Source organism: Xyrauchen texanus, chromosome 14, assembly GCF_025860055.1.
Source record: "Xyrauchen texanus isolate HMW12.3.18 chromosome 14, RBS_HiC_50CHRs, whole genome shotgun sequence".
In the NCBI taxonomy this organism is placed as follows: Eukaryota; Metazoa; Chordata; class Actinopteri; order Cypriniformes; family Catostomidae; genus Xyrauchen; species Xyrauchen texanus.
In genome coordinates, this window is record NC_068289.1 from 11133240 (window position 1) to 11159337 (window position 26098).

The window sequence follows — 26098 nt, forward strand, 5'->3', positions numbered from 1 at the left end:
TTGACATAATTTATAATATTTGTTTCTCGATTTTCTTTCCCCTCATTGTCCGTTTATTTAATCATTCGACTATGAGTGACATTTTAAAGTTTTGATGAGGTGTGTGGTGAAATGCTGTGCATGATTGGGCTATTTTAGGACTGTCTTGTTGAATATATGCTTGCAGCATTCAAATAAATGCCATTGGCATGTACAGTGGCACCATCACTTGAAAATATGAATTTAATCGTATTACATAACAAACACCAAACCAAGTGGGTCACTTGCAAGTGCTGAGAACTACACTTTTCTAAACCATGTTTTTAACTTTAACCAACTGATGACTAAAAGTGCCTTAAATGGATAGTTCACCCAAAAATGAAAATTCTTCATCATTTACTCACCCTCATGCCATCCCAGATCTGTATGACTTTCTTTCTTCTGCAGAACACAAAGATTTTTAGAAGAATATTTAAGCTCTGTATGTCCTCACAATGCAAGTGAATGGGTGTCAGAACTTTGAAGCACCAAAAAGCAGTTATAAACAGCATAAAAGTAATCCATACGACTCCTGCTTTTTTGAGCTTCTAATGTCTGGTTACCATTCACTTTGTAAGGACCAACAGAGATTAAATAATCTAATAAAACTTTTTGTGTTCAGCAGAAGGAAGAAAGTCAAACACATCTGAGATGACATGAGGGTGAGTAGAGGGACATGATGGCGCCAAGTTGTTTACCGGCTTGCAGTCATGGCCAACATGACAATGGAGTCAGCTATTTTAATTAAAAACCGTTAAAATATTATTTCCATCACTAGAATTTCAACCAAAAAGAACACAACAAAGAATTTGAGATGGGGTGGAAATGTATGTGACTTTTAGAAAAAATCATTACATAAATCTCTTGTGATGCATGCACATACACTGTTGGACATAGTTCGTAAACAAATAAAAAGAAATGTGAGAATGTGATTTTTTTTTTTCAATGTTTAGGGGTAAACTATAGCACATAGATGGCCTGGAAGGCACACACTTGGACTAGACACAAAACTCTAATTTTGGTTTCATGCTGTTTTTAAGATCAATTTGTGTCTTCACATGTGAGAGTTCATCTCTTTCACAGATGTTTATATATTTGATCTCAGACATCTCTAAAGTCCACCACCACGATCAGTCAGACATGCATCATCTGTAGTCAATGCTCTCTCTGTGTGAGAACGATCAGGCCTAAGTATGTATGCTTGATGCCTGCTTTGTTGATTTCTGTCAGCGTTAATATGAGCGATGAACTCTGAGCTGTGCCTCTCATGTGTCTGAGGAATCTAAATTGACAGGGACATAGATTTCAACACAATGGCAGGACCAGATAGGGACTCCATAGCAATTTTTTTCTTCATCTGACCAGTTTCAGTCATGCTGCCTTGTCCCGCAAGCAACAGGTGACAGAAGTTACAAGCAAATGCATCTCTGGCCAAAGCGGCCCTCCTTTGAGGACCTGACCCAGGGCAGGCTTTCTGGCGACGTGCCTGATGGAAATAGTGAGCTGTTTCAGCTCCAGACATGCAGAGAGTGGAAGATGTCAAGTCTCATCTTCATTGCAGAGAAGTTTTATCCACGTTTGAGGAAAGAAACAGGGAAAATCTCAAAACAGAGACATATTTTAAAGCATTTTAAAACAATACTTCAATATTAAAATATAATAATAAAAAGATAAAACTTTACAATAAGGTTCCATTTGTTAACATTAGTTTACAACATTAGTTAACATGAACAATTAACAGTATTTTTACAGCATTTATTAATCTTGGTTAATGTTAATTTTAACATATATAATATACGTTTTTAAAATCAAAAGTTGTATTTGTTAACATTAGTTAACATGAACTAACAATGAACAATTGTGTTTTTCAGTCTGGTCTCATGAAATTTACGTGAGCATTGCAACGGTTTTTAAATTACGTGCTTCATTCCACGTTTGGCTGCAGTTTTCAAGTGAACTATCCAGCGGGGGGCGCCAAAACAGAGAATAATTAGGTTGTAATCTGACAAGGTTTTTAAGGTGAATTTTAGATCATACCTTCGTAACTTTAAACTTTACCCTAAACCTAACCAATAGTGTCCGTAAAGATAAATGAGAGTTTAATAAAACAGACATACTTACCCTGAACCAACACCTAACCCTAACCGATAGTGTTTTACAATGCAAATTTGAAATAATAATAAAAAGAAAACTCATATTAACTGAAGCAACCATGTCATTTCGTGCTGCTTCTATGCCACTTTCACTTTTGTGCATCTTTGGTTGGACTTGAACCGCGGTTGAGCTAAGTCCAATGGAATATCAGGTGAGCTACCAAGCAAACTAATGACATGGTAAAAACATTCAGGTGGGTCAGTAATACAAGTGTTACAATGTTTTGTTTTTCAAATGATGCATTAAAGTAAAAGTGTTTTGATATCATAGCATAGTGGGAGATGAGAAATAGAGAGAAAATACGTTTTTATAAGATCAATATCAGCAATTGTTATCCTTCTTATCTATGTTAACTCTAGTTTCTATCTTTATCATTGGCTTTATTTCTCGCACGGTTTGCTATGTTCTAGTCTATGATCGCTTGGCTCTTTTACATTTACGAACGGGGGTAACTGACTGTTTGATACGCGATCCCAGTGTCAACTGATGGTTCCCTTCCAATGCTGCGCCGGTCAAGCTGACGCAAGTCTGCCACCTGCCTGGGTGTTTGTGCTTGCGGAGGAAACGCCGAAGGAAGCGTCGAAAACTGGACTAAACTATATCAAAATTATCATTTATGTCAAAAATATTAGAGAAGACGGTGCTTGCACAATTAAATTATTTTTTTAGATATCAATAATTTGCTCGATAAATTTCAGTCAGGTTTCAGAGCTGGTCATAGTACAGAGTCAGCTCTGTTGAGAGTTTTAAATGATATTTTATTAGGTGTGGATTCTGGTAGTCCTGTTGGTCTTCTGCTGCTAGATCTCAGTGCCGATTTCGATACGGTCGATCGTGACATTCTTATCGATCGCCTAAGAGACCAGGTTGGTCTTCAGGGGTTAGCCTTGGATTGGGTCTCTTCATATCTGAAGGGTAGAAAAATGTCAGTCTGTTTAGAGAACTGTTCTTCATCAGTTGTTCCTTTGACATGTGGGGTCCCTCAGGGCTCCATTTTGGGACCCGTTTTATTCATCCTCTACATGCTTCCGTTAGGAAAGATCTTTGATAAGCATGGCATACACTACCATCTGTATGCTGATGACTCTCAACTTTACTTTCAACATGGGAAGCACCCCTCTTTTGAGTCTCTGCATAATTGCATGGCCGATGTGAAGTGTTGGCTGGCAAACAACTTTCTTCAATTAAATGAGGATAAGTCAGAGTTTATTGTTTTTGGTCAAAGGGGATGTGAAGTAATTCTAGCAATTTGTCACTGCTTCCAGGGAAAAAACTTCCCTATGTAAAAAACCTGGGTGTTATTTTTGACTCTGAGCTAAAGTTTGATTGACAAATAAATGCTGTTGTTAAAAAAAATTATTTCCATTTTAGATCTATAGCAAAGTTGAAGTCCATCCTTTCTTTTGATGATTTGGAAAAGGTTGTGCATGCCTTTGTGTCTTCTCGATTGGACTATTGTAATGCTTTGTATCTGGGTGTGAGTCAGGCCTCTCTCTCTCTCTCACCTGCAGCTGGTCCAGAATTCAGCTGCTAGACTTTTAATTGGAACAAGGAAACGAGAGCATATTACCCCAGTATTGATTTCACTGCATTGGTAACTGATCCAATACAGAATCAAATATAAAGAGTTGGTGTATGTATTTAAGGCTCTTCGTCTTGCACCAGAGTACATCTCTGCTTTAATATGCTTGCATCAACCTTCATGGTCTCTCTGCTCTGGTGATCAGCTGTGTCTGTCAGTTCCTCGATCTCGCCTAAAAACTCAAGGTGATAGAGCTTTTGCGGTGGCAGCCCCTAGACTTTGGAATGAGCTTCCATTGGTCATAAAACCATCTCCATCTCTATTCTCTTTGCAGGAGGCCTTAAAAACGTGTTTATTTTCCCTAGCTTTTAATTAATTGCATTATAAATTGTACTATGTCAATTTTATCTTTCTTATCCTGTTTTTATTGGTTTTAAATGCTTGTTGCATTCTTAAGCTGTATGTATGTGATTTTATTTATTTTTTGTAACTCCATGTACAGCACTTTGTTACCCAGTGTGGTTTTTGAAAGTGCTCTATAAATAAAATTTAGTTGAGTTGAGTAAATAATGAGAATATTTTCCTTTTTGTGTGAACTATCACTTTAAGAGAAACTGGGTGTTTTTATTTAGTTAGTTATTTTATCACATATGGACATGTTCCACTAAGGTTTGACAACCAGCTAATAACCAAACAAACTACTTTTTGTGAAATGTTTTTCTTAAAGAGGACTTAAATAAATGCCACTTTGTTTGACATTTCGTATACAAAGCAATGCAAATAATCCATTGACTGAAGTGTCCAAATACATTTTGAATCACTGTATTGCTGAATGAAGATGCGCCATCTTCTGGTTAATAATTCAAATACAGATATACTGCTTTTTGACTGATGCAGAACTGGTGACGGCATATAATGGTAGTATTGTGTCACACGGTTTTCAATCAGGTCTTTGCAGCTGTGGCTGTGAATTATGTGCATAAACACATGCGGACTACGTTTCCCACAATGCAGTTCAGTTCCACTTCGGCATCAACGTCATGGGTAACATGGCCGCTTGCACAACCATCTCATATTTTACTTATCTGTAGCTGTTTTTTTCTTGCTCCATTATTCGCTCGAACTTGCTCGGATGAAAGTTCTACAGAATGCCCAAATATTACGAGGATAAAGAGGAAGATGGTCGCGCGTGCGCTGGAATAAGAGAGGATTTCAAAGCCTGTCTCCTTCGGCATGACTGTGTAGTGAAGGTAACGTCAGCATCATGAATCACCACAAACCTCATTCAAATCGTGATCTGTGTGATCACTCTGCTGTGCTCACCATATGGGTCATTTCTATTATTCTGTTATTATATTTCTATCATAAATTGAATAAAATATTACATTCACATCTTTTAAAGATGGGTGTCATGTTAGTAACTTTATCATACTATCACAGGGGATCATAGGGTTATTTTTACTTTCTCTCTTAGTGCAATACACTAACTTCTCAAATGAATATGAGACATATTCAAAGTGATTTTTATGTTTATATATATATAAATTATTATTATATACAGTTTTCCCGCCATGTTCTCAGTATAATTTCCATCCTGTTTGATTGTCTGTAATACTCCTTTAACAAACCCACTTCCATTATGTCATCATCCTCCATGAATTTCAACATCAAATTCTGTGTTGTAGGGTACTAGTTGGTTTGATTCACACTAAAACATTTAAGTTGTGACATTTCAAATAATACCAAACTATGGAAAGTCAATATAAATGTGTCCAGGGGTGTTGGTTATTCATGTTTTTGAGATGTTACAGACATTACATCAGAAAATAGCATAATTCTGATTCAAAATAATGGCCAGCATCATCCAGTCGCTGCCAGTCATGTTCAAATAAAATTATACCTTATAAATTCTGAATCTATACTGATTACCATTGACCCATGTCTGCCAAACATGTTGAGTGATCCAAACATCATCTGCTGTTGATAGGAAGTTTGAATTGAATGCACTGCTGCATAGAGAGCTTGAGGATGCTACCTCCAGTATACTGTCTGTCTGCACTGGTCTCAGAACAGTCTGAATGCACTTTTCCACCCTAACTCCATATAAAGCCTCTAAAAGCTAAATATTTAAACTTTTGGAAGAACCTGTTGATTCTCAATGTGAAATTTATTTTTATTTTTTAAAGCAGTTAAACCATTAAAGCAGTGTTGTAAACAGCATTCATTCCATTTAAATTAATTAAAATTATGCATTGCATATAGTGAAGCCAAAATACATTGTCCACGCATGTGGACGCAGGGTCGCATGAGGTTAAAGCTAAAGTATGTAACTTCTTCAGTGTAAAAATCCCAGCTTAATATGCAGAGACAACTAATAAGTAAGCCATTCAGTTTTCTCATCTGTTAACACTGTCACTGTAACAATTCCTGTGTTTGTTTTGAGCGACCCTTCTTAAGTGACTAACAAAGCACTGTAGAACATTGTTAAAAGGTTTATGTATTAATCCTTGTTATGTGTCCACAGGAAGGCAAGAAGCCCAGTGAGTGTCTAAAGGAAGGACATTGCAAAGGCTTGCAGGTGGCTTTCTTTGAGTGCAAAAGATCAATGGTCAGTCCATCTGCTGTTCAAATACATTACAAATGTGAAATTTGCTCTTGTGAACTCCAAGTGTATACCATCACTGTATCACGGCACTGACACAGTAATTGCCTTTTTGTAAGGGTTGTCAGTTACCAATTTCAACAGCTCAGTTTTACTACTAAACTACAGCCAAATCCACTTTCTAACAGTTACAATATGACGTCTTTATATTAAAATCTCTTTCCTTTTCTTCTAGCTGGACAACCGATCTCGTTTCAGAGGCAGAAAGGGATACTGATCGACGGCCACCATGTGTTTTGTGTATAGACTCCAAGCATCATGAGTTGCTAAGACATGAATGACAGCACTCTTGACTTGTAATATAAACACACTGCTTTTTAGGCAAATTTGTATTCTACAATACTGTTGCTCTTGGTAGACTCCTGAAGGCTATTTGGTAACAAGATGAACTGCATCAATATCAATAACTGGATCCACAAAAGAGAACAATAATCAAAACATTTAGTTTGAGTGTTTATTGATCAAAAAGTTGTGAGATGTGTCAATCTTAAATGATAATGTAACCAGCAACAAACAATTTGCAGGATTCTGATAAAGAAGTGTCTAAAGATGTTTATAAAAAATATAGTAATAAAATGTAATTATAGACATGACGCCAATGTCTTTGAACATTTATTTTAAAGCGTTCGTCATGAGTACTTTAAACTTCTCCAAGTCCACCTTCTTCAAGATGTAAACTTTGTGGGTTTTCTTCATAATCTCGAGATGATCTACAACCATCATTCCTCTGCAATAGTTGCCTGCGAGCTCTACAGTGACAGCCCTGTGGTCAGTCTCAATAATATATTTGTCATCTATGGCTGCTGCCATGGCATAAGAATCACAGGAGATGAAGCCCTGCCCTGCCACCAGCTCCTTTTCAATCCTTTCACTGTAGGAGGACTCCATGCTGTGCTTAAAAATCTGCTTCATAAACCGAGCCTTATCTGTGTCCTGGGCCAGCCAGTCGTCACAGAACTCCTGAAACAGTCAAGCACAAATAAGCATAATATTATGCTGTTATTCGTATAAAATTTGAACACAAGCATACCTAAACTATAGTCTATATACACATCTTTTTGTACAGTACATTTTTTTTATGACAAGACATGAGGATCTTACCCAGGGTAATTTACTGTGGCAAGTAAACTCCCAGCATGCAATGTAAGTTGGGCAAAGGTATTCATTTAGAACAATGTAAGCTGCTTCAGGATCAGCTGCAAAGTTGTACTCTCCACACACAGTGGTGTTCCCACGCGCTACAAATAAAAGATTTGCTGTTAGTCTAGCCTGGTTAAATTACTGTAAAAACATTGATAAAATGTTTTATTTTTCATGAAGAACCATCAACTCAATCAAACAGCCTTTGTTGCACAAAGTAAAATACAGTAAAAAAAATCTAGTTAAAACTAAACAAGGCATGTTTTCCACACTGTTATCACTAAATTTGATAAATTTAATTAAAATAGCACAAATGTAACAATACCTACACATTTGTTTTATAGGGAGCCCCTTAGTGGACAGGGCGGGAATGTTTTTCCTAAATAGTTTTGCTTTCCCTCGCAAAACGCTCTTGCTTTGTCTTGCAATAAGTTTAGCGTTCCTCACAATACATTTACCATGGGTTTACTACAGTAGTCATATTTTAACCCTGATATTTGTAGTGAAACCAAAGTAATAATGTAGGAAAACAAAAACTACTAATAAAAAATATAATTTTATGGTTTTACTAGTTTGAAGGAGACCTATAATGCCTCTTTTTACAAGATGTAATATAAGTCTCAGGTTTCCCCAGAATATGTCTGTGAAGTTTCAGCTCAAAATACAACATGGATCATGTATTATATACAATGTTATAAATGCCTGTTTTGGGGTGGAATCTAAAACATGCTGATTCTGTGTGCGTCTCTTTAAATGCAAATGCACTGCTGCTCCCCGCCCCCTTTCCGGATGAGGGATGTGCATTTACAGTTCATGCTTTGGCTAATACAGCAACAAGATATGTATGAATATATATGTTTATCTGGTCTCCGTGAATACAAATCAGAGACAATGGTAACTTTAGCTGTATTAGCCGTGGAATCAGCTAACAAGCACATTCAGAAAGGTGATTTTTAAACATTCACAAAATATAAAGTGCGGTACATCTTCAGGATATAATGCTGGAACACGAACAGTTGGTACTGATCCATGCTTGAGAATATTTTTTTTAAAGCCTGCTTTATATTGACACTCACAAAGTCCAGTGTAAAATGATTTGCACAAACATACACACGTTTTTGTATGTTTTGTGGTACATTTACTTCCAAAATAAAATTTGTCCACTGCGTCTTCAGTGGCTCTGATGCCAGGAGTCAGGGCTGGACTGGGAAGAGAAATCGGCAGGAGAAATCACTCTCCTATCGCGGCGCCGTTTTGTGGTCCGTTCTGCATAACGTGGCGGTTAATTTTTGCTTATCGTGGCCCATTCGGCACGTTTTGCGGCCGACACACTGGCCCACTCGGTTCTCACGATGGCCTGTCCACCACTGATCGGCCCCAAAGTGCGTCGGCCCACTGGGATGGATAAACATGGTTTTACTATATTGTAGACTATTAAGTTTTTGGAAACCGTCGTTTTAATTAAGTATACATCCATAAAATAATCATAGTTTTAATATGGATTAACTACGGTTAATCTTGTAGTTACTACAGATTAATTTAAACGAATAACAGACTATGCTAAAACATCTCTCTGTCAAAGTTATGGCTGGTATCGATACAGATTTCCTGATTTGATTTCGATTCACAAGCTCTTGTTTCGATTCGATACAACTTGATACATTTCAGTTGTAATGTCCATTTTGCTAACATGTGAAAGAAATTCTCTCAGCTAATGCTGTAAATTATACAGGTAACCTTCTAACTTGGTACATTATGAAAATATTAATTTGAGAAATTTACAACAGGCCCCAAACTGTGCGGTTAAATTGCTATTTATTTAACAGATATAATAATCAAAACTACCAAAACTTAAATAAAACTTTAAGATGATGATGAATGTTAAATGTACTGTACATAGTGCTTTTCTGACACTACACTCTAAGCGATTTACATTGTGAATAGGGGACATTCCCTTTTAAGATAAAAATCAATACTGCAATTGTTTGAAAAGTCGAAAAATCTATGTTTTCACACTCCCCTACTTAATGGTCTCATATTCTATGCAAGTCGCAATGTGAGGGACATTGCAAAACTAATCTAATGATAAAATCTTTATGAAACTTAATTGTTTCTTAGTTTTACATTTTGCCAGCAATATTTGTGCTGCTATATAGTAAATATATGCATTTGATTTATCCTGAACCCTATTCTGGTTACATATTACATAGTGTAAAGTATTGGGGACTTACAGTCTGTGTTGCCACCCATAATGTAAAGGCCTTTGAGTTTCTGGGGAAATGAGGGGTCAAGTTTCACTGCCAATGCCAGATTCGTCAGTGGAGCTGTGGCCACTAAAGATACCTTAGAGAAGCAAGAAAATAACCCATGATAAAATACTTATTTTTGTTCACAAATATTTACATTAATCATACATACCTCCCCAAGATTCTTATTGACAATACGGATCATGGCTGACACGGCGCCCTCTGCCTGGGCAAGTTCCAATCCAGGAGCTTCAGGATCTGGGGCATCCCCAAGCCCATCTTTCCCATGGAAATCTCCAGCACCGATTTTTTGCCCCAAGAGCGATTTATCCGCTCCTCGGAACACAGGAATCTAAAGCACAAATTCAGAAACAGAATAGTTTTTTCTAATTATGCTGAAATATTTGTCATGAGCTGGAAACAATGCATTATTGTAAAGTATAGTGAAATCCTCCAATTTTTACTTAAAATTACAACATTTTACATCAGTTTTCTCTTTTGTTGAGAAATGGTTGACTGCAACAAAACATATATTGTGATTTTAACCCTAAACAGATCAATGTTTAAGTCATTTTTCCTATCAATCTCAGCTTTTACATTCACATTTTCTTTTATTTTGGTGATTTGCATTCTTCGTGCATACCGCCACCTACTGGGCAGGGAGGAGAATTTATAATAATAATAAAAAAGGATTGAAATATTGATCTGTTCCTCCCCCACACCTATCTTATTGCTTTTGAAGATGTGAATTTAACAACTGGACTCTTATGGATTACTTTTATGCTGCCTTTATGTGCTTTTTTGAGCGTCAAATGTTTGACATAATTCACTTGCATTGTATGAACCTAAAAAAATCTTTGTGTTCTGCAGAAGAAAGTCACATCTGGGATGGCATGAGCAAATGATGAGAGAAGTTTCATTTTTGAGTGAACTATCCCTTTAAGAAAATGCCAACAGACACCTTGACAAGTTATTTTCCAGTGCTATATCCCTGCTTAACCAATGTCATCAGTTAACTCTTTTACACACTTTAATCTAAGCACTTTTACCAGTTGCCCTGGTTGTGCAGACATGAACTGAATGAAGCATACTGTATGTGTGACCATTACCTCTAGACGCTTGCACACTTTCAGGACACGCAGGACGTTCTTGCAGACATTGTCTAAATTCGTGTTGCCATGAACGCAGGTGATGCCCAGGATCTGCACGTCGGGAACTGCCAAAGCCATCATAAGAGCTTGAGCATCGTCCACCCCACAGTCAACATCCACAAGCAATTTCTTCATATTGGCTTCTAGACAACGACATTTAAAAAAGCATACATTTAGTCAGTAATGTCTGTACTTCAACATCTGGGCTGAAACCAAAAGGTTGTAGGTTCTATCGTGGAGCGTCAAAGACTTTTCTTCCCTCTCAGTAAGTCAGGAGTTCCAGGTGCAAAAAGTGAGAGTTTATTTAACAAACCCAAGATGTCAGCTGAGATCTGACTCTCTTGGTCAAAACCCTAATTTTTTATAGTTTGTTATCTAATTAATTTATTTATTAATGTTCATTAATTTATTATAAAAGCAACATTGAGTAAATAATATATAACAATCTGAACATATTACAGTCATTTTGATCATTGGTTGTTATCACTGACGTGCGGTCTGGGTAGGCAAACTAGGCACTGCCTACCCTGCCAAAATTCAAAAATAAAATGTTTATTAAATAATAAACTTGTATTTATATTTTTACTTTTTATTCTTGTGATTTATATATGCAATATGTGTGTTATTCCAATTGTTTAGACGTTATGATGACAAATGTAGCAGTTACGCATAATCAACTGAAAACAAATGGTAGAATAAGCAGTGCTTTTACGGTCCATTCATTGCAGACGACACGCGGAAAACCCATGTTGCGCATGCGCACTTCGATCCTGTATTCTTTAACGTGTACGGCAAAAAGCACAAATCTGCTGTGCCTTTTGACGTAAATATGTTATGCCCGTAATCATCTCCGTTACGTATCAGACATGGACCAATTAAAATCGAGATATTCCTGGACATTTGCGTAGCTAACGTCATTACACCACAGCTAGCGTACATGCCAAATCCCGCCAAATTCAAAATCAAAATGACAGCACCGGCCGTAATCACGAATTAAGAAATTTTTCCAAGCTCGATTTTAATTCCAAATATGAGTTAATTGCAAGAGGGAGGTCTACGCCAGCCTTAGATGGACTAGTACAGCAAAAGGGCACAAAAATTATCCGATCATTTCAAACTGATTGGTATGTAAGAAAAGATTGGCTATGTGGCTGTGCTAACAATCAGCGGCTGTACTGCTATCCCTGCCTGCTTTTTTCAACCAGTCAGACTGTTTGGACTTCAGCGGGATATTGTGATTTGAACAACCTGCCCGCAGTTTTAACCAAGCATGAAAAGTCGTCAGCTCACATCCAGTGTCAAATTACACTGAAAACCTTTGGAAAATCTCGGATCGACCTTGCACTTGACGAGCAAATGAAGCTGTATATAACCTACCACAATGAAAAGGTAAAGGATTGTTGTATTGTTTCTTCTGTTATAAAGATGAAGATTGCACATAAAAAAATAAGCACATAATGTTGTAAAAAATAAACAACTTATGTTCTGTTATATGTTCTGTGTTTTGACTACTGAATTTTGTATAATAATATCTAATGAAGATATATTAACAAAATCGTATATATTATAACACATATATAAAATACATACATTTCTTGATATGCCGCGCTTGTGCGTAACGTTCACTGTTATCAGAATCAGAATCAGAATCAGAATCAGAATCAGCTTTATTGCCAAGTATGCTTACACATACAAGGAATTTGTCTAGGTGACAGGAGCTTCCAGTCAACAACAATACAAACAATACCAAAAAAAAAAAAACAGCAGCAAGGCATAGGTAATTAAAACAAAAAAGAACACAAAATAAATAATTATACATATACGCATATAAACTCACCTTCATACATACCCACATACACACACGTAGTGCAAATCTAATACAATCTGTATATAAAGAACAAAAACAGTATATTATGTACAGAGCAATGTAAGTAATGGCAGAAGTGGATAAGTTGGATAATATAATTTAAATTAAAATTAAACTGTGTATTGCACATAATTATTGCTCAATGGGGGTAATTTAACTGTTCATTAGATGGATGGCCTGAGGGAAAAAACTGTTCCTGTGTCTGACTGGTTCTGGTGTTCAGAGCTCTGAAGCCGCCAGAAGGCAACAGTTCAAAAGGTAGTGGGCAGGGTGAGTGGGGTCCAGAGTGATTTTACCAGCCTTTTTCCTCACTCTGGAAGTGTATAGTTCTTGAAGGGAGGGCAGGGGGCAACCAATAATCCTCTCAGCAGACCGAACTGTCCTTTGTAGTCTTCTGATGTCTAATTTCGTGGCTGCACCAAACCAGACAGTTATTGAAGTGCAGAGGACAGACTCAATGACCGCTGAGTAGAACTGTTTCAGCAGCACTGGTGGCAGGTTGAATTTCCTCAGTTGGCTAAGGAAGTACAACCTCTGCTGGGCCTTTTTCACAATGGAGTCGATGTGTATCTCCCACTTCAGGTCCTGTGAGATGGTAGTGCCCAGGAACCTGAATGACTCCACTGCTGACACAGTGCTGTTTAGAATGGTGAGGGGGACAATGTTGGGGTGTTCCTCCTAAAGTCCACAATCATCTCCACTGTTTTGAGCGTGTTCAGCTCCAGAGTTGTTTTGACTGCACCAGACAGCTAGCCGCTCAACCTCCTTTCTATACGCAGACTCATCATCATCTCGGATGAGGCCGATGACAGTGGTGTCGCCTGCAAACTTCAGGAGCTTGACAGAGTGGTCCTTGGTGGTGCAGTCATTGGTGTACAGGGAGAAGAGTAGTGGGGAGAGCACACATCCCTGGGGGGCACCAGTGCTGATGGTACAGGTGGTGGAAGTGAATTTTCCCTGCCTCACAAGCTGCTGCCTGTCCGCCAGAAAGCTGGTAATCCACTGACAGGTAGAGGTGGGAACAGGGAGTTGGTTTAACTTAGTCCGAGTATATCTGGTATGATTGTGTTGAAAGTCGAGCTGAAGTCCACAAAAGGATCCTTGCGTATGTCCCCGGTCTGTCCAGATGTTGCAGGATATGATGCAAACCCATGTTGACTGCATCATCCACAGACCTGTTTGCTCGATAAGCAAATTGAAGGGGGTCCAGAAAGGGTCCAGTGATGTCCTTCAGGTGGGCCAACACCAGTCTTCAAATGACTTCATGACCACAGATGTCAGGGCTTACAGGTCTGTAGTCATTAAGTCCTGTGATTTTTGGTTTCTTAGGGACGGGATAATGACTGAGCGCTTGAAGCAGCATGGGACTTCACATTGCTCCAGTGATCTATTGAAGATCTGAGTGAAGATGGGGGCCAGCTGGTTAGCACAGGAACGAAGGCAAGCTGGTGAGATGCCATCTGGTCCTGGAGCCTTCCTTGTCCTTTGCTTCCGAAAGACACGGCACACATCGCCCTCACAGATCTTTAGTGCAGGTAGTGTAGCAGGAGGGGAGGAGGGGGTTGCAGGAGGTGTTAATGGTTGTGTGAAATGAAGGTCCGAGTGCATGTGGGGTGTGAAATCGGGCCTTTCAAATCTGCAGTAAAACACATTCAGGTCGCCAGCCAGTCGTTGGTCCGCCACAGGGTTGGGGGTAGGAGTCCTGTAATTAGTAAGTTGTTTCAGGCCACTCCACACTGATGCTGGGTCGTTAGCTGAAAACTTGTTTTTCAGCTTCTCAGAGTAGCTTCTTTAGCCACTCTGATTTCCCTATTCAGTGTGTTCCTGGCCTGATTATACAAGACTCTATCCCCACCCCTGTAAGCCTCCTCTTTGGCATGACGAAGCTGTCTGAGTTTTCCTGTGAACCATGGTTTATCATTGTTGAATGACAAAATGTCCTAGTAGGGATGCACATATCCTCACAGAAACTGATGTATGATGTAACAGTATCTGTGAGCTCGTCCAGGTCTGTAGCTGCAGCTTCAAAAACACTCCAATCAGTGCAGTCAAAGCAGGCTTGTAGTTCCAGCTCTGCTTCAATAGTCCATCTCCTTATAGTCCTTACAACTGGCTTGGTTGATTTTAATTTCTGCCTGTAGGTCGGGAGAAGATGAACCAGACAGTGATCAGAGAGACCCAAAGCTGCACGTGGGACAGAGCGATATGCATCCTTTAATGTAGTATAGCAGTGGTCCAGTATATTCCTGTCTCTGGTGGGGCATGTAATGTGCTGTCTGTATTTGGGCAGTTCGCGTGTGAGGTTTGTTTTGTTAAAGTCCCCAAGAATAATAATGACTGAGTCCGGGTATTGTTGTTCTGTGTCTGAGATTTGATCAGCCAGCTGTTGCAGCGCTAAGTTCCCAGACGCATTAGGAGGAATGTAAACACTCACCAGAATAAACGAAGAAAACTCCCGCGGCGAGTAGAACGGCTTACAGTTAATAAAGAGCGCTTCCAGATTAGGACAGCACATCCTCTTTAGTGTTGTTACATCTGTACACCAACTTTCGTTGATGTAAAAGCATGTTCCACCACCTCTCGTTTTCCCCGTTAACTCCGCGATGCGATCCGCTCTGAACAGCTGGAAGCCCGGCAGATGTAATGCGCTGTCCGGAATGGCTTCACTCAACCAGGTTTCAGTGAAGCACAGTGCAGCAGAGTTTGAAAAGTCCTTATTAGTATGTGTGAGGAGATGTAGTTCGTCCGTTTTGTTGGGAAGAGAGCGGAGATTCGCGAGATGAATGCTCGGCAGTGCTGTTCGAACGCCGCGCTGACGGAGTTTAACCAGCGCGCCAGCTCGTCTCCCTCGCCTGCGTCTCGTAGCGCATCTAAACAACACAGCAGCGCCTCCAACTAAAATGTCCAGCAAAACGTCCGAATATTGAAAAACCGGGAAAAGATTATCTGGTATGTGCTGCTGAATGTTCAGCAGTTCGTCCCTGGTAAAACTGATTGGTAAAAGATTGCTAAACACAGGACAAACTAACAAAAACAACAAAAGAATTGAAGAGCTCCACACCGAGGCGGCCATCTGCGGCGCCATGTTGTATAAATTTTATTTCGTATTATTAGCTTAAACAATAAATCAGGTAATCTGGCTTTCATACTCAGTGCCTAGCCTCTTTAAGACATCACCGCACGTCACTGGTTGTTATTCTTTAACCTTGCTGTGCTTCCCAGAGTTCTCACATGTCACAGTACCGTTGTTCTTTGCTACAGCTTAGTGCACAGTGTGTTTCTTGCAGCATAAGCACTTTTAGTTACCTCATATGTCCTCTCCTGGGACACACAAAATTCTGGCTATTCTAAGTTAGTTCTTTTCTATGTTTAGATATAAAAATCTTCTATAGTTCAAACCCCACAAGGGTGATTCACGAACTACCAGCATTGTGCCACTGAGTAAAGCACTTTACCCAGGATTGTGATGGCCCTTGCATTACGTGTACTGTAAGACACTTGGGTAAATATGACTATAGTACCAGAAACAAATATGTGTTGGTTATATCAAGCAGAATTTGGTCGATAAATAAATCTCTCCAGGACTGTCCGACTTACCTGTGGTGAAGTATCGCTGACTGAAAACGTTCGTGTTAATTTTCTGTGCACAGTTGCTCTTAATCTTCGGATAGCAAGAAGTCGAGAGATCTCGGTATCTGTAGGAGGAGTCTTAGTTAGTATTAAGAGGAACTTTGGAGTCCCACGAATCGCCAAGACAAAACAAAGCGAATTATTTTTACCTAGTTCTGTTTAATTCACGTGTCAGTTGACTGCTAAGTCCTCTTAAAGTACACCTGAATAGTGCTAAAGAGGACATAGACACAACTAATTCTTAATAATGAAGACGGCGTGTAATATGTGTAACGAACTTATCTTCCGCCATAGAAATATCAGCGGCTTGAAATGCAATCATAAAACAAGAGTATAAAAATGGGAGGAACATAACATCCAAGACGTTGTCTCTAATACTCGGAACCTGTTACGATGGGTCGAAATATTAGTAACCTAATTTTAACTCTAACTGAATTCAGTTAAGAGTTAAAATAAGATTACTTATATTGACTCAGGCGGCGTTGTCGTGTGATATCTGTTACTTTTCTCAGCGCCGATTACGTAGGCAGGCATCCCAACCCAATAGTATCCAGCTGCAGATCCGCAGCACCACCAGTTTCAGAACCCCAGCGCCAGAACCTGAAGTGAGGGGCGGAGCTTACGTTCGAAACCGAGTAGCGCCACCTAACGTTTTGGAGAGTACTTGGCTTTTATTACAAACGAAACATCATACTTTATACGTATGTTATAATGATTCTTTAAGGTACAGTACAATAAGCATTTTAAAACATTGATCTTGTGTAATATAATTGTATATAGTTATCCGTTTCATTGTATTGTGAGAGTTACTTCCTGATCATGATGGTGAAAAAAATGCTTGAAACGTATGGGCATTTTATATAAAATATACTTTATTTCACAAGAACATGTGCAGCATGCATTTTTCTTTATGTAAAATAAAACATGTCAAAAAACTAAAAGAGAGAAAATTCAGCATAATTTTAAAAGAAACAATACAAATATATACAACAAATGACCAATTCACCCCTAGGCCCATTTTATCATGACAATCCTGTATAAATTAAACTTAAAATGTATCAAATGAGGAATTCACTCTCAGGCCCATTTTGTCCTTACATTCTTGCTAAAATAACTCCATGTCATCCCTGAACACAAAATGAAATAGAAAGGGCTCTCTGGAAGCTTCTGACTGTTCCAGGAGATTGTTGCGGGCCTTTTCCTTGTGGTCTTCATTCATTCGAAATGTCTCTACAAGAGATGAAAGCACCACACAATAATCTCAACGTAAAAAAAAAAACCTCAACTATAAGGTAACATTAACTCACAAACAATGCATATAACAGAGGAACGTGGAACAAACACTTTAACACCTTCACAAGATGTCTTCAAAACGTCACCGCAAGGCTCATTTACAACACGCAAAAATGTATCGAACCATCCGTAGAATTTTTTTTTTAATACAGTAAAGTATGACAACATATTCAAGCTTCATTAAGATGATAAAGTTATGCACAAATTAAATATTTAGCAGATTAACGCTGAACTTAATATATGCGATAATTTGTCACAACATGATGTCAAAAACGTTACACAACTCACCATGCTCTCCACCATGCTTGTCTCATTGTCAATAACTCCGCCCCTCACTTCAGGTTCTGGCGCTGGGGTTCTGAAACTGGGGTCCTGAAACTAGTGGTGCTGCGGATCTGCAGCTGGATATGTCTCTCCCAACCTGCAAAAAGTCATTTCAGGGAGGTATCCCGGACCCCCCCCCCCCCCCGACATATCACCACAGAACAATAGTTTACTTGTTTACTTATACTATTTATGTAAACTGCTTTTATTTATATTCCACTGCAACTTTAAACAGGTCTAAGGAGTTTATTGTTTTCATGTAGCCTAGGTAACTAGCCGGCCTGAATAATATGCACATGAAATGAAACTTGTTTAACTCACCTCAACATGTCTTTTACAATCATTTAACCCGCCATGGGCAATGCTGAAGTCACTGTTACAAACTGTACAGCGTGCAAGACTGTCATTATGTTTCACTCTTATTAGACAGGGGTACACTTTCTTGTAGTCTGGCGTAAAATGTGTCTTATATTTTCGCTTTTTGGGGCACTCTCCTTCTGCCATGGCGCTCCTGTGTCTAGATACACTGTCCGGGAGAAGAGATAAAAGCCCGCCCACACTGACTATTGATTGGTTGATTTACCGAAACAGGCCAATCAGGATGCTCTCTGTCTTCACTTCTTGATCCACACACACACGCAAGGTCTCTCGCTCTCTCCCTCTCTGCCGTGCGCGCTAACCGCTCTGCTCGCTCGCTCGCTCGCTCTTGATTCCGGGAGATTTTAACTAATTTGCGGGCATCAGGGAGCCGCTATCAATACGCGGGAGACTCCCGGAACTTCCGGGAGACTTGGGATGTCTGCGAAGGACCAATCAAAGTTGTGTTTGATTAATATGTGCGTATGTTATTTTTGGGGTGGATTTCATTTGTGTGACAATAATTATACGCCTTGGATTTAATAGAATAACAAGCTTATATTTATAAATGGAAAATAAAATTTATATTTTTTAATAATAATGACTTATGATAATAATTTAATGTTACAAATTATTAAAATAATTTGAATTGACCCAATACGCGATTGGACTTTGTGAGCAGCAGAGGGCCCTCAGCTGCGTTCACACTGCCAGCGACAAAACAGCCTCATCTCATTAATTTTCAATGAGAGCTGGCGAGTTCCGGCCAGAGCCGCCCATATTTACCTTACCGTACGTTCACACCAGAGGCGGCGAGAGCGTCAAATCGACCGGAAGTCATTCATTTTCAATGACAGCCAGCGTCTCTCGGCGGCAGTCACCTATTTCCAGGGGTTTCAGTGCAGCGTAAAAATGTGACGTGGTAGTGTACGCGTTCTCCTAATTCAAAATTTGCATAGTTCATATGCACTTATATTGCAAACGGTAACAAAAATTATTTATCGTTACTCGTTCTTTACATTAAAATGCTACCGCATCTTTTACAAAATCATCTGCCTCTGTATCATAGTAAAACAACAAAAACATTTACCGATTTCCCTATTTTGGCTTAGATTCTCCATGGCTGTTCCATCAGTTTGCTGTCGCTGTTATGAAAAGCCCGCGATGAAAATATGAAAAGCCCGCGGAAAGAAGGCACTATAATGCGCATGTGCGCTGACCTGAAATTTGTTTTATGTCATGGCCACGCTCCTTGTGCGTCGCTGTACTGAAACCCCTGTACTTTAGTGAATGCCGTGTGGGCACACTTACCTTGACGAAAAGCGGGATTGACGCACACGCACTGCAAGCAGAGAGATGATTTCTGCTTGCCTTCGCAAAAATTGTCTTCGGAGGACAGCCCGCTGTCTTTTGAATGATTTCAGTATTTTTGGCGGCAGACAGACGCTAAGTGTGTTTCTGTATCTTGATGTTGAAAACAAAACCAAAGGTTAAAAAAAAGAAGAACAAATGTGAACCGAGCAAGTCTATTCATTGAATTTTGACGCCTTTTCATTTCACGGTTATCAAGCAACATGATTACGCACCAGCTGCAGCTTGATGACGCAAGCGTACCGCGGTTCGGATACAAATATATAATGTGAACACAGTCCATCGGGGGGAGGGGGGAGCATTCGAACTCGGGTTCGGAACAGGCAATCGAACCAAGTGTGAAAGCCCCCTTAGTTAGTATTAAGAGGAACTTTGGAGTTTTAGGTCAGTACGTAATCATGTTTCATATCATGTTAAGTGTTTTTAAAAGATATGCAGCCCACGAATCGCCAAGACAAAACAAAGTGAATCATTTTTACCTGGTTCCGTTTAATTCACGTGTCAGTTGACTGCTAATTCCTCTTAAAGTACACCTGAATAGTGCTAAAGAGGACATAGACACAACTAATTCTTAATAATGAAGACGGCGTGTAATATGTGTAACAAACTTATCTTCCGCCATAGAAATATCAGCGGCTTGAAAGGCAATCAACATAAAACAAAGAGTATAAAAATGGGCGGAACATAACATCCTACAGCTGTGGCAGTGGCATAAATTTTGTGTTTCGCAAAATTTTCTGCTTCCGTTGTTGTGGTGTTGATTCACATTGTTTCTAGATTATTGTGCAGAGTGATCAGATGCATTTTAAATATTTGCAAAAAGCTTAATTGACAAAAAAAAAAAAAAGAATTTTATCACAAAAACCCAACTTTCTCAGTTTTTTGTCCCTGGCACAAAATGACCAGTTAACATCATTTCACTAATCATATAGCAGCACCTGGGAAAGTGTGAACGAGTACTAGTCAGGTAAAATAACTATCATTCTGATTGGAATATAAGAGCAGACTGATTGCTATAAAAGTAGGGAAGACGTGCTTCCAATCTTGTTAGCAATGTTTACCTCTAAATAAAGACGTGCAGCCATCATCGCTTTGCATCAAAATTGACTTGCATGCAAGGAAATTGCTGCAAAGAATATTTCACCTGAAAGAACCATTTCAGAACCATCATCAAGAACTTCAAGGAGAGAGGTTCAACTGCAGTGAAGAAGGCTTCAGGACGTCCCAGAGTGTCCAGCATGCACCAAGAGCGTCTTCTCCTGATGAATCAGTTACGGAATCGTGTCACCACCAGCGCAGAGCTTGCTCAATATTGGCAGCAGGCTGGTGTGAGACAATCTGCACGCACAGTAAGGTGAAGACTTTTGGACAATGGCCTGGTGTCAAGAAGGGCAGCGAAGAAGCCACTTCTCTCCAAGAAAAACATAAAGGACAGACTGAAATTCTGCAGGAAGTACAAGGACTGGACAGCAGAAGACTGGTGCAAAGTTATTGTCTCTGATGAAGCCCCCTTCTAACTGTTTGGGACATCTGTAAAATCGATAGTCCGGAGAAGAAAAGATGAATGCTACCATGAGTCCTGTGTCATGCCAACAGTGAAGAATCCTGTGACCATCCATGTGTGGGGTTGCTTTTCGTCCACTGGAGTGGGCTCTCTCACAATTCTGCCCAAAAACACTGCCATGAATAAAGAGTGTATCCTGAAAGAGCAACTTCTTCCAACGATCCAAGAAAAATTTGGTGATCATCCGTGCATTTTCCAGCAAGATGGAGCACCATATCACAAGGCAAGAGCTATAATGAAGTGGCTCGGAGATCATTACATTGAAATTTTGGATCCGTGGCCAGGCAACTCCCCGGATCTTAATCCCATAGAGAACCTGTGGTCAATCCTCAAAAGGCGAGTGGACAAGCAGAGGCCCACAAATTGTGATCAACTCCGGGCACTAAGGCAAGAATGGATCGCCATCAGTCAGGATTTGGCCCAGAAGCTGATATCCAGCATGCCAGAGCGAATTGCAGAGGTTATGAAGAACAAGGGTCAACACTGTAAATATTGACTCTTTGCATATATTGAATGTTTTTGCCAATAAAAGCCTTTAAAACGTATGAAATGCTCATCATTGTTTTCCAGTATATCATAGAAACATGTGAAAAAATTATCTACAAATACTGAAGCGGCAAACTTTGGTAAAATTATAATTATGTCACTGCCAATACTTTTGGCCACAGCTGTAGACGTTGTCTCTAATACTCGGAACCTGGTACGACGGGTCGAAATATTATTATTATTTTATTGTCTTATATATTATCTTATTTTAACTCTTAACTTAATGCTGTGTGTGCACTCAGATGGCGTTGTCGTGTGATATCCGTTCACACTGCCAGCGACAAAACGACCTCATCTCATTAATTTTCAATGAGAGCTGGCAAGTTCCTGCAACACAAGCAACAGCAACCGTTGGTGACCAGATGTGGGCGTGTCCAGCGACGCAACAAAGTTGAGAAATGTTTAACTTTATGCAAATGAAGAGCAACTATCAGGAGCGACAGCCAACCAATGAGAGAGAAGATGGTAGAGCTCACGTGATCCTAATATTTTAATAAAAATATTTATTATAAAGAAACATTGCTGTTTGGACTCTCCATACACACCAATTTAAACAACTTTAGAGCTCAAATAATACACAAGTTTTAACAGGAGAGTTCATGTAAGAGCTTTTCTAAAATTATAAGCTTCACATTTCTGCCTTTAAACCCTCTAAAAATTGGCACCATTCACTTTCATTGTAAGTGCCACACTGTAACACAGAGTTTTACTTTTTAAAAGAACGGGAAGGGCGAGTAGAAATAAATGTTTGTTGTAATCAACATTTTGCCATAAATGGTGTCAATTGAGCTTAACTTGTATTGAGCCCAGAATATTCCTTTAATTTGAATAGTGTATCAATATATTCTAGACAGATATAAAGTTAACTTATTTAAAAATAGATGTTATATAGTTAATAAAACTGTAATGTTCATAGTCGTCTATATTCTATTCTATAGTACAAACAGGAATATAATGAACAAAGCAATGAAGTAGCTTGCATGTCATTTTAATGTAAAAGCTGTATATTTGGAGGAGACATTTTTGTACAGCATTGTGTTTTAACATGGATTTAAAATAATTTAAAAAAATCATACAACAGACACAATAGTACAGCATGCTCTTACAACATAGTAGTGCTTATGCACTTGAAAAATCTTACATGAAAACATAAATAAAAAAAGAGTGATTAGTGATAAAAACAATAATTAAATATAAATGTCTTTATATGAAACTTAACCATTAGAATCCTCTTAAACTACCTTCCTTGCAGTGCATATTGTTATCATTTTAAATAATTACTCTTAGTAGTATTTTAAAATGTGTCTCCTGCATCATGCAACCAGAGGTTAAGACACATGCTCTTGTCTCCTAAGTTGCAGTTGTACACAAACCAGGAACGTCCATTTGTTCAGAGAGAAAGGCTGATGTTATCCCACTGTGGTCATTACAGACTACACTAATATGATCCACACATTTCTTGTTGTGCAGACATGAGGTCATTCAACACTTAGTTAGTCTTTACAGAATGATTTGTTGTTCTTTTATTATGTTCTGAAATGTAGCATTATCGTCAATAATAAGGATAACTCTGACAATAACATAGTCTGAAAGCATCCCTCTGCCTTGTTAGGACCAGTTGCACCAGTGCTCCTTATTAAATCAGTACTGACATTCATATCAAACTATATAAATGTCAACTTTTACAAAGAAACTTTGTACTGTGAAAACATACAAACAGTCACACTGTATGATCACTGTAAAAAGACTACCTGTGCTTGGCAACAGTTTGAGGAAGCTTTTCCTCTTAAAATCTACAATCCGTGCAATGCACAACATGTTTTATGCACAGTTAATAGGGTAAAGGCCTGCAATAAAGCACTAATGATGTTTTTTAAACCTTTTATGGAGAGATAAATAAATAAATAAAAACTAAATAAATAAGATTTAATCTGCAACATCGCAAACAGTCATACACAGATTAGTATCTACATATTTACATTGACATTGTGGGAGTTGCAATGGTTGACTCTCTTAAGGCAACAAGTATTTTGTATATTTAAATGAAGTGATAATAAACTATGGTTTCATGCTAAAATTGTATGCATATATGGATTCTCTAATTTAACAACCTGACTTAAAAATGCTAAAGCTGACTCTGGGAACAAGTTGTCTAAATGACACAGCACTTATAACTTTACAACCTATAACTTACTGAACTTTGAATACACTCTAAAGGATGATTAAACATGTGTTTGCTTCAGTGCTGATATTTTTGACCTTTGTATTTAAGTACAAAAACAAAGTGTTGTGTTGGAAACATTTAAAAATGAATGCAGATGGAATAAATTAGGAGCTTTGGGATTATTTGGGAACTGCTCTGATGTATCAAATCAGATTGTTGTTTTATTCTTTCTTCTCCTTTAACGTAATTAAGCGTCTAACAGGCCTTCATACCTGGCTTTCAGAGCAACAACCATGATAGCTACTCGTAAACCTTCAAGTGATTTTCTTTCCTTATCGCCTTCTTCTCAGAACCAGAGATCATAGAAGAGTCTGGGGACCAAAAAATATTAACATTGTCATCTGGATGATAACCAGAGCAGATTTCAGCATGACTGTGCATAATATAAGTTTTCTTCAGATATGTGGTAATAAAGTAAAACAGACAAGAAGAAACATGCAGCTCTAGCCATGGAGAGCTAGAACAGCTGACCAGTCATCAAATCAAGTTTCCACTTTCCCGTAGGTGCCCTCTGGTGGCCTGTACTGTTTAGGAAAAGTCTTGAGCTGGAGAGAGTTGAAGGCATATTTGCGACTGCCTACATTTTTCATGGTGTTTTCTCGCCTGCAGCCCTCGCTGTGGACAGAGATGACCAGAGATGTGATAGTGAGGCAGGTACAGAGCATTGTGAAATTGAAGGACTACAGTTAAATAGTTCACCCAACAATTTAAATGCTTTTATTATTTACTCCCCCGTATGTCATTCCAAACCCATATGCAGTGTTGGGTAAGTTACTTAAAATAGTAATACACTACAAATGACTAATTATTTCTGTACAATTATAATCAGATTACTTTACTAATTACTTCAAAAGAAAATTAATCACATTAATAATTACTTTTAAGTTACTTTATAAAACACTTTTCCACTCAACGAATTCAATATAATGTCTACATTTCTTCCTTGTTGATTGTTACACACAAGTTATACATTCAGCACCTCACATTTCTCCTTCACAATAAATCGATATGGGGCCACAATTCATGTAGTCTACATAAATAATATATTAGAAATAAGAATAACCCTATAACATACTTAAAATTAAATTAATTAATTAATTGAAAGTCACTGTTAGCTGATTACAAGAATTTAAAATGTAATGCATTACACTACTTTTTTGTGACTAAAATAATAACATTACATTACAGATTACAGTAAATGAATTAGATTACAGTAATTAATTACTTTGTAATTGGATTACACCCAAACACTGATGGAATACAAAATAAAAAATGATTAAGAATCTTCACACAACTCTTTTACATATCGCATGAGCAACTAAAAAATAACAGCAAACAGGTCTGGAACAACTTGAATTAATTATGACTGAATTTTCATCTTTTCACCTGCGCATACAGTCCAGGGCCTGGGTGAAAACCTGCGGGGCCATGCAGTGCTCATGCTGGAGGATTTGACATTGCTCCAGGGTGACCGACATGGCCGTCCGATCCTTTGCACTCTTACAGCTGGTCACACGGACACCATTCAGTCGCCGACACACCTGGCGCAACAGGTATTAATAGAGCGACTATTGCACTCATTACACTAGTGTCACCATATTTTAATATAGATCATAGAAGTCAAACTTTCTTAGTATAGTATAACATAGTAAACTTTGACAAAGTTTACACACTTAAGGCACAAGAGAACATAATGGTAATGGTAGATCACTGTACCTCTGCTGCCTGTGACAGGATGTCAACATTCTTGCTCTTCTTGGCATTGACATTTTGACTAAGGAATTTGAGTAGCTCAGGCACACAGTTTTGACTGCGAGAGCAGGGTAGACCTATAGATGGAGTCATTAGATCGATTAGTACAGCAATTAACCATAAGAAGTCTCTTTAGGATGAATTACTTTCTATTATTGCCAACTCAGGCTAGACATTTTATAATAGAGCACAACAGCGCCCATCCACACTTTCAGCCAGTTTAGTTCCGGAATTGTTTTCCCATTCATTTTTTGTTTAAGCTTTTTATAAAATCCTC

General features: G+C 38.6%; 3 protein-coding genes and 1 long non-coding RNA gene across 6 annotated transcripts in view; 1 reads left to right on the top strand and 3 right to left on the bottom strand.

The window, feature by feature from the left end:
* Positions 1-4732: 4732 nt before the first annotated feature.
* LOC127655401 (cytochrome c oxidase assembly factor 5) lies at positions 4733-6677 on the top strand. The gene is made up of 3 exons (XM_052143229.1): positions 4733-4944; positions 6219-6302; positions 6532-6677. Exons 1-3 carry the CDS (start codon positions 4843-4845, stop codon positions 6571-6573), a joined length of 228 nt encoding a protein of 75 aa, XP_051999189.1. The 5' UTR covers positions 4733-4842; the 3' UTR covers positions 6574-6677.
* Positions 6678-6696: 19 nt separating this feature from the next.
* si:dkey-4e7.3 (uncharacterized protein LOC402865 homolog) lies at positions 6697-16980 on the bottom strand. The gene is made up of 7 exons (XM_052143228.1): positions 16540-16980; positions 16358-16455; positions 10852-11036; positions 9915-10094; positions 9728-9839; positions 7458-7594; positions 6697-7316 (listed from the first exon to the last, which is right to left on the bottom strand). The coding sequence occupies exons 1-7, from the start codon at positions 16614-16616 to the stop codon at positions 6969-6971; spliced, it is 1137 nt and encodes a 378-aa protein (XP_051999188.1). The 5' UTR covers positions 16617-16980; the 3' UTR covers positions 6697-6968.
* Positions 16981-17390: 410 nt separating this feature from the next.
* Positions 17391-18512, bottom strand: LOC127655405 (uncharacterized). Its single transcript, XR_007972036.1, has 3 exons — positions 18329-18512; positions 17972-18104; positions 17391-17620 (listed from the first exon to the last, which is right to left on the bottom strand). It is a non-coding gene; the product is annotated as an uncharacterized LOC127655405 (long non-coding RNA).
* A 4314-nt stretch (positions 18513-22826) lies between these two features.
* LOC127655326 (inositol polyphosphate-4-phosphatase type I A-like) overlaps positions 22827-26098 on the bottom strand; it is a 35819-nt gene continuing 32547 nt past the window's right edge. For 2 of the 3 annotated variants that reach the window (XM_052143079.1, XM_052143077.1), the window contains 3 exons: positions 25786-25898; positions 25456-25610; positions 22827-24684 (listed from right to left, as the gene is read on the bottom strand). In XM_052143079.1, the coding sequence (XP_051999039.1) occupies positions 24552-24684; positions 25456-25610; positions 25786-25898 (401 nt within the window). In that variant the 3' untranslated portion in view covers positions 22827-24551. The remainder of the gene's footprint in view (positions 24685-25455; positions 25611-25785; positions 25899-26098) is intronic. The other variant, XM_052143078.1, reaches the window with a different exon arrangement.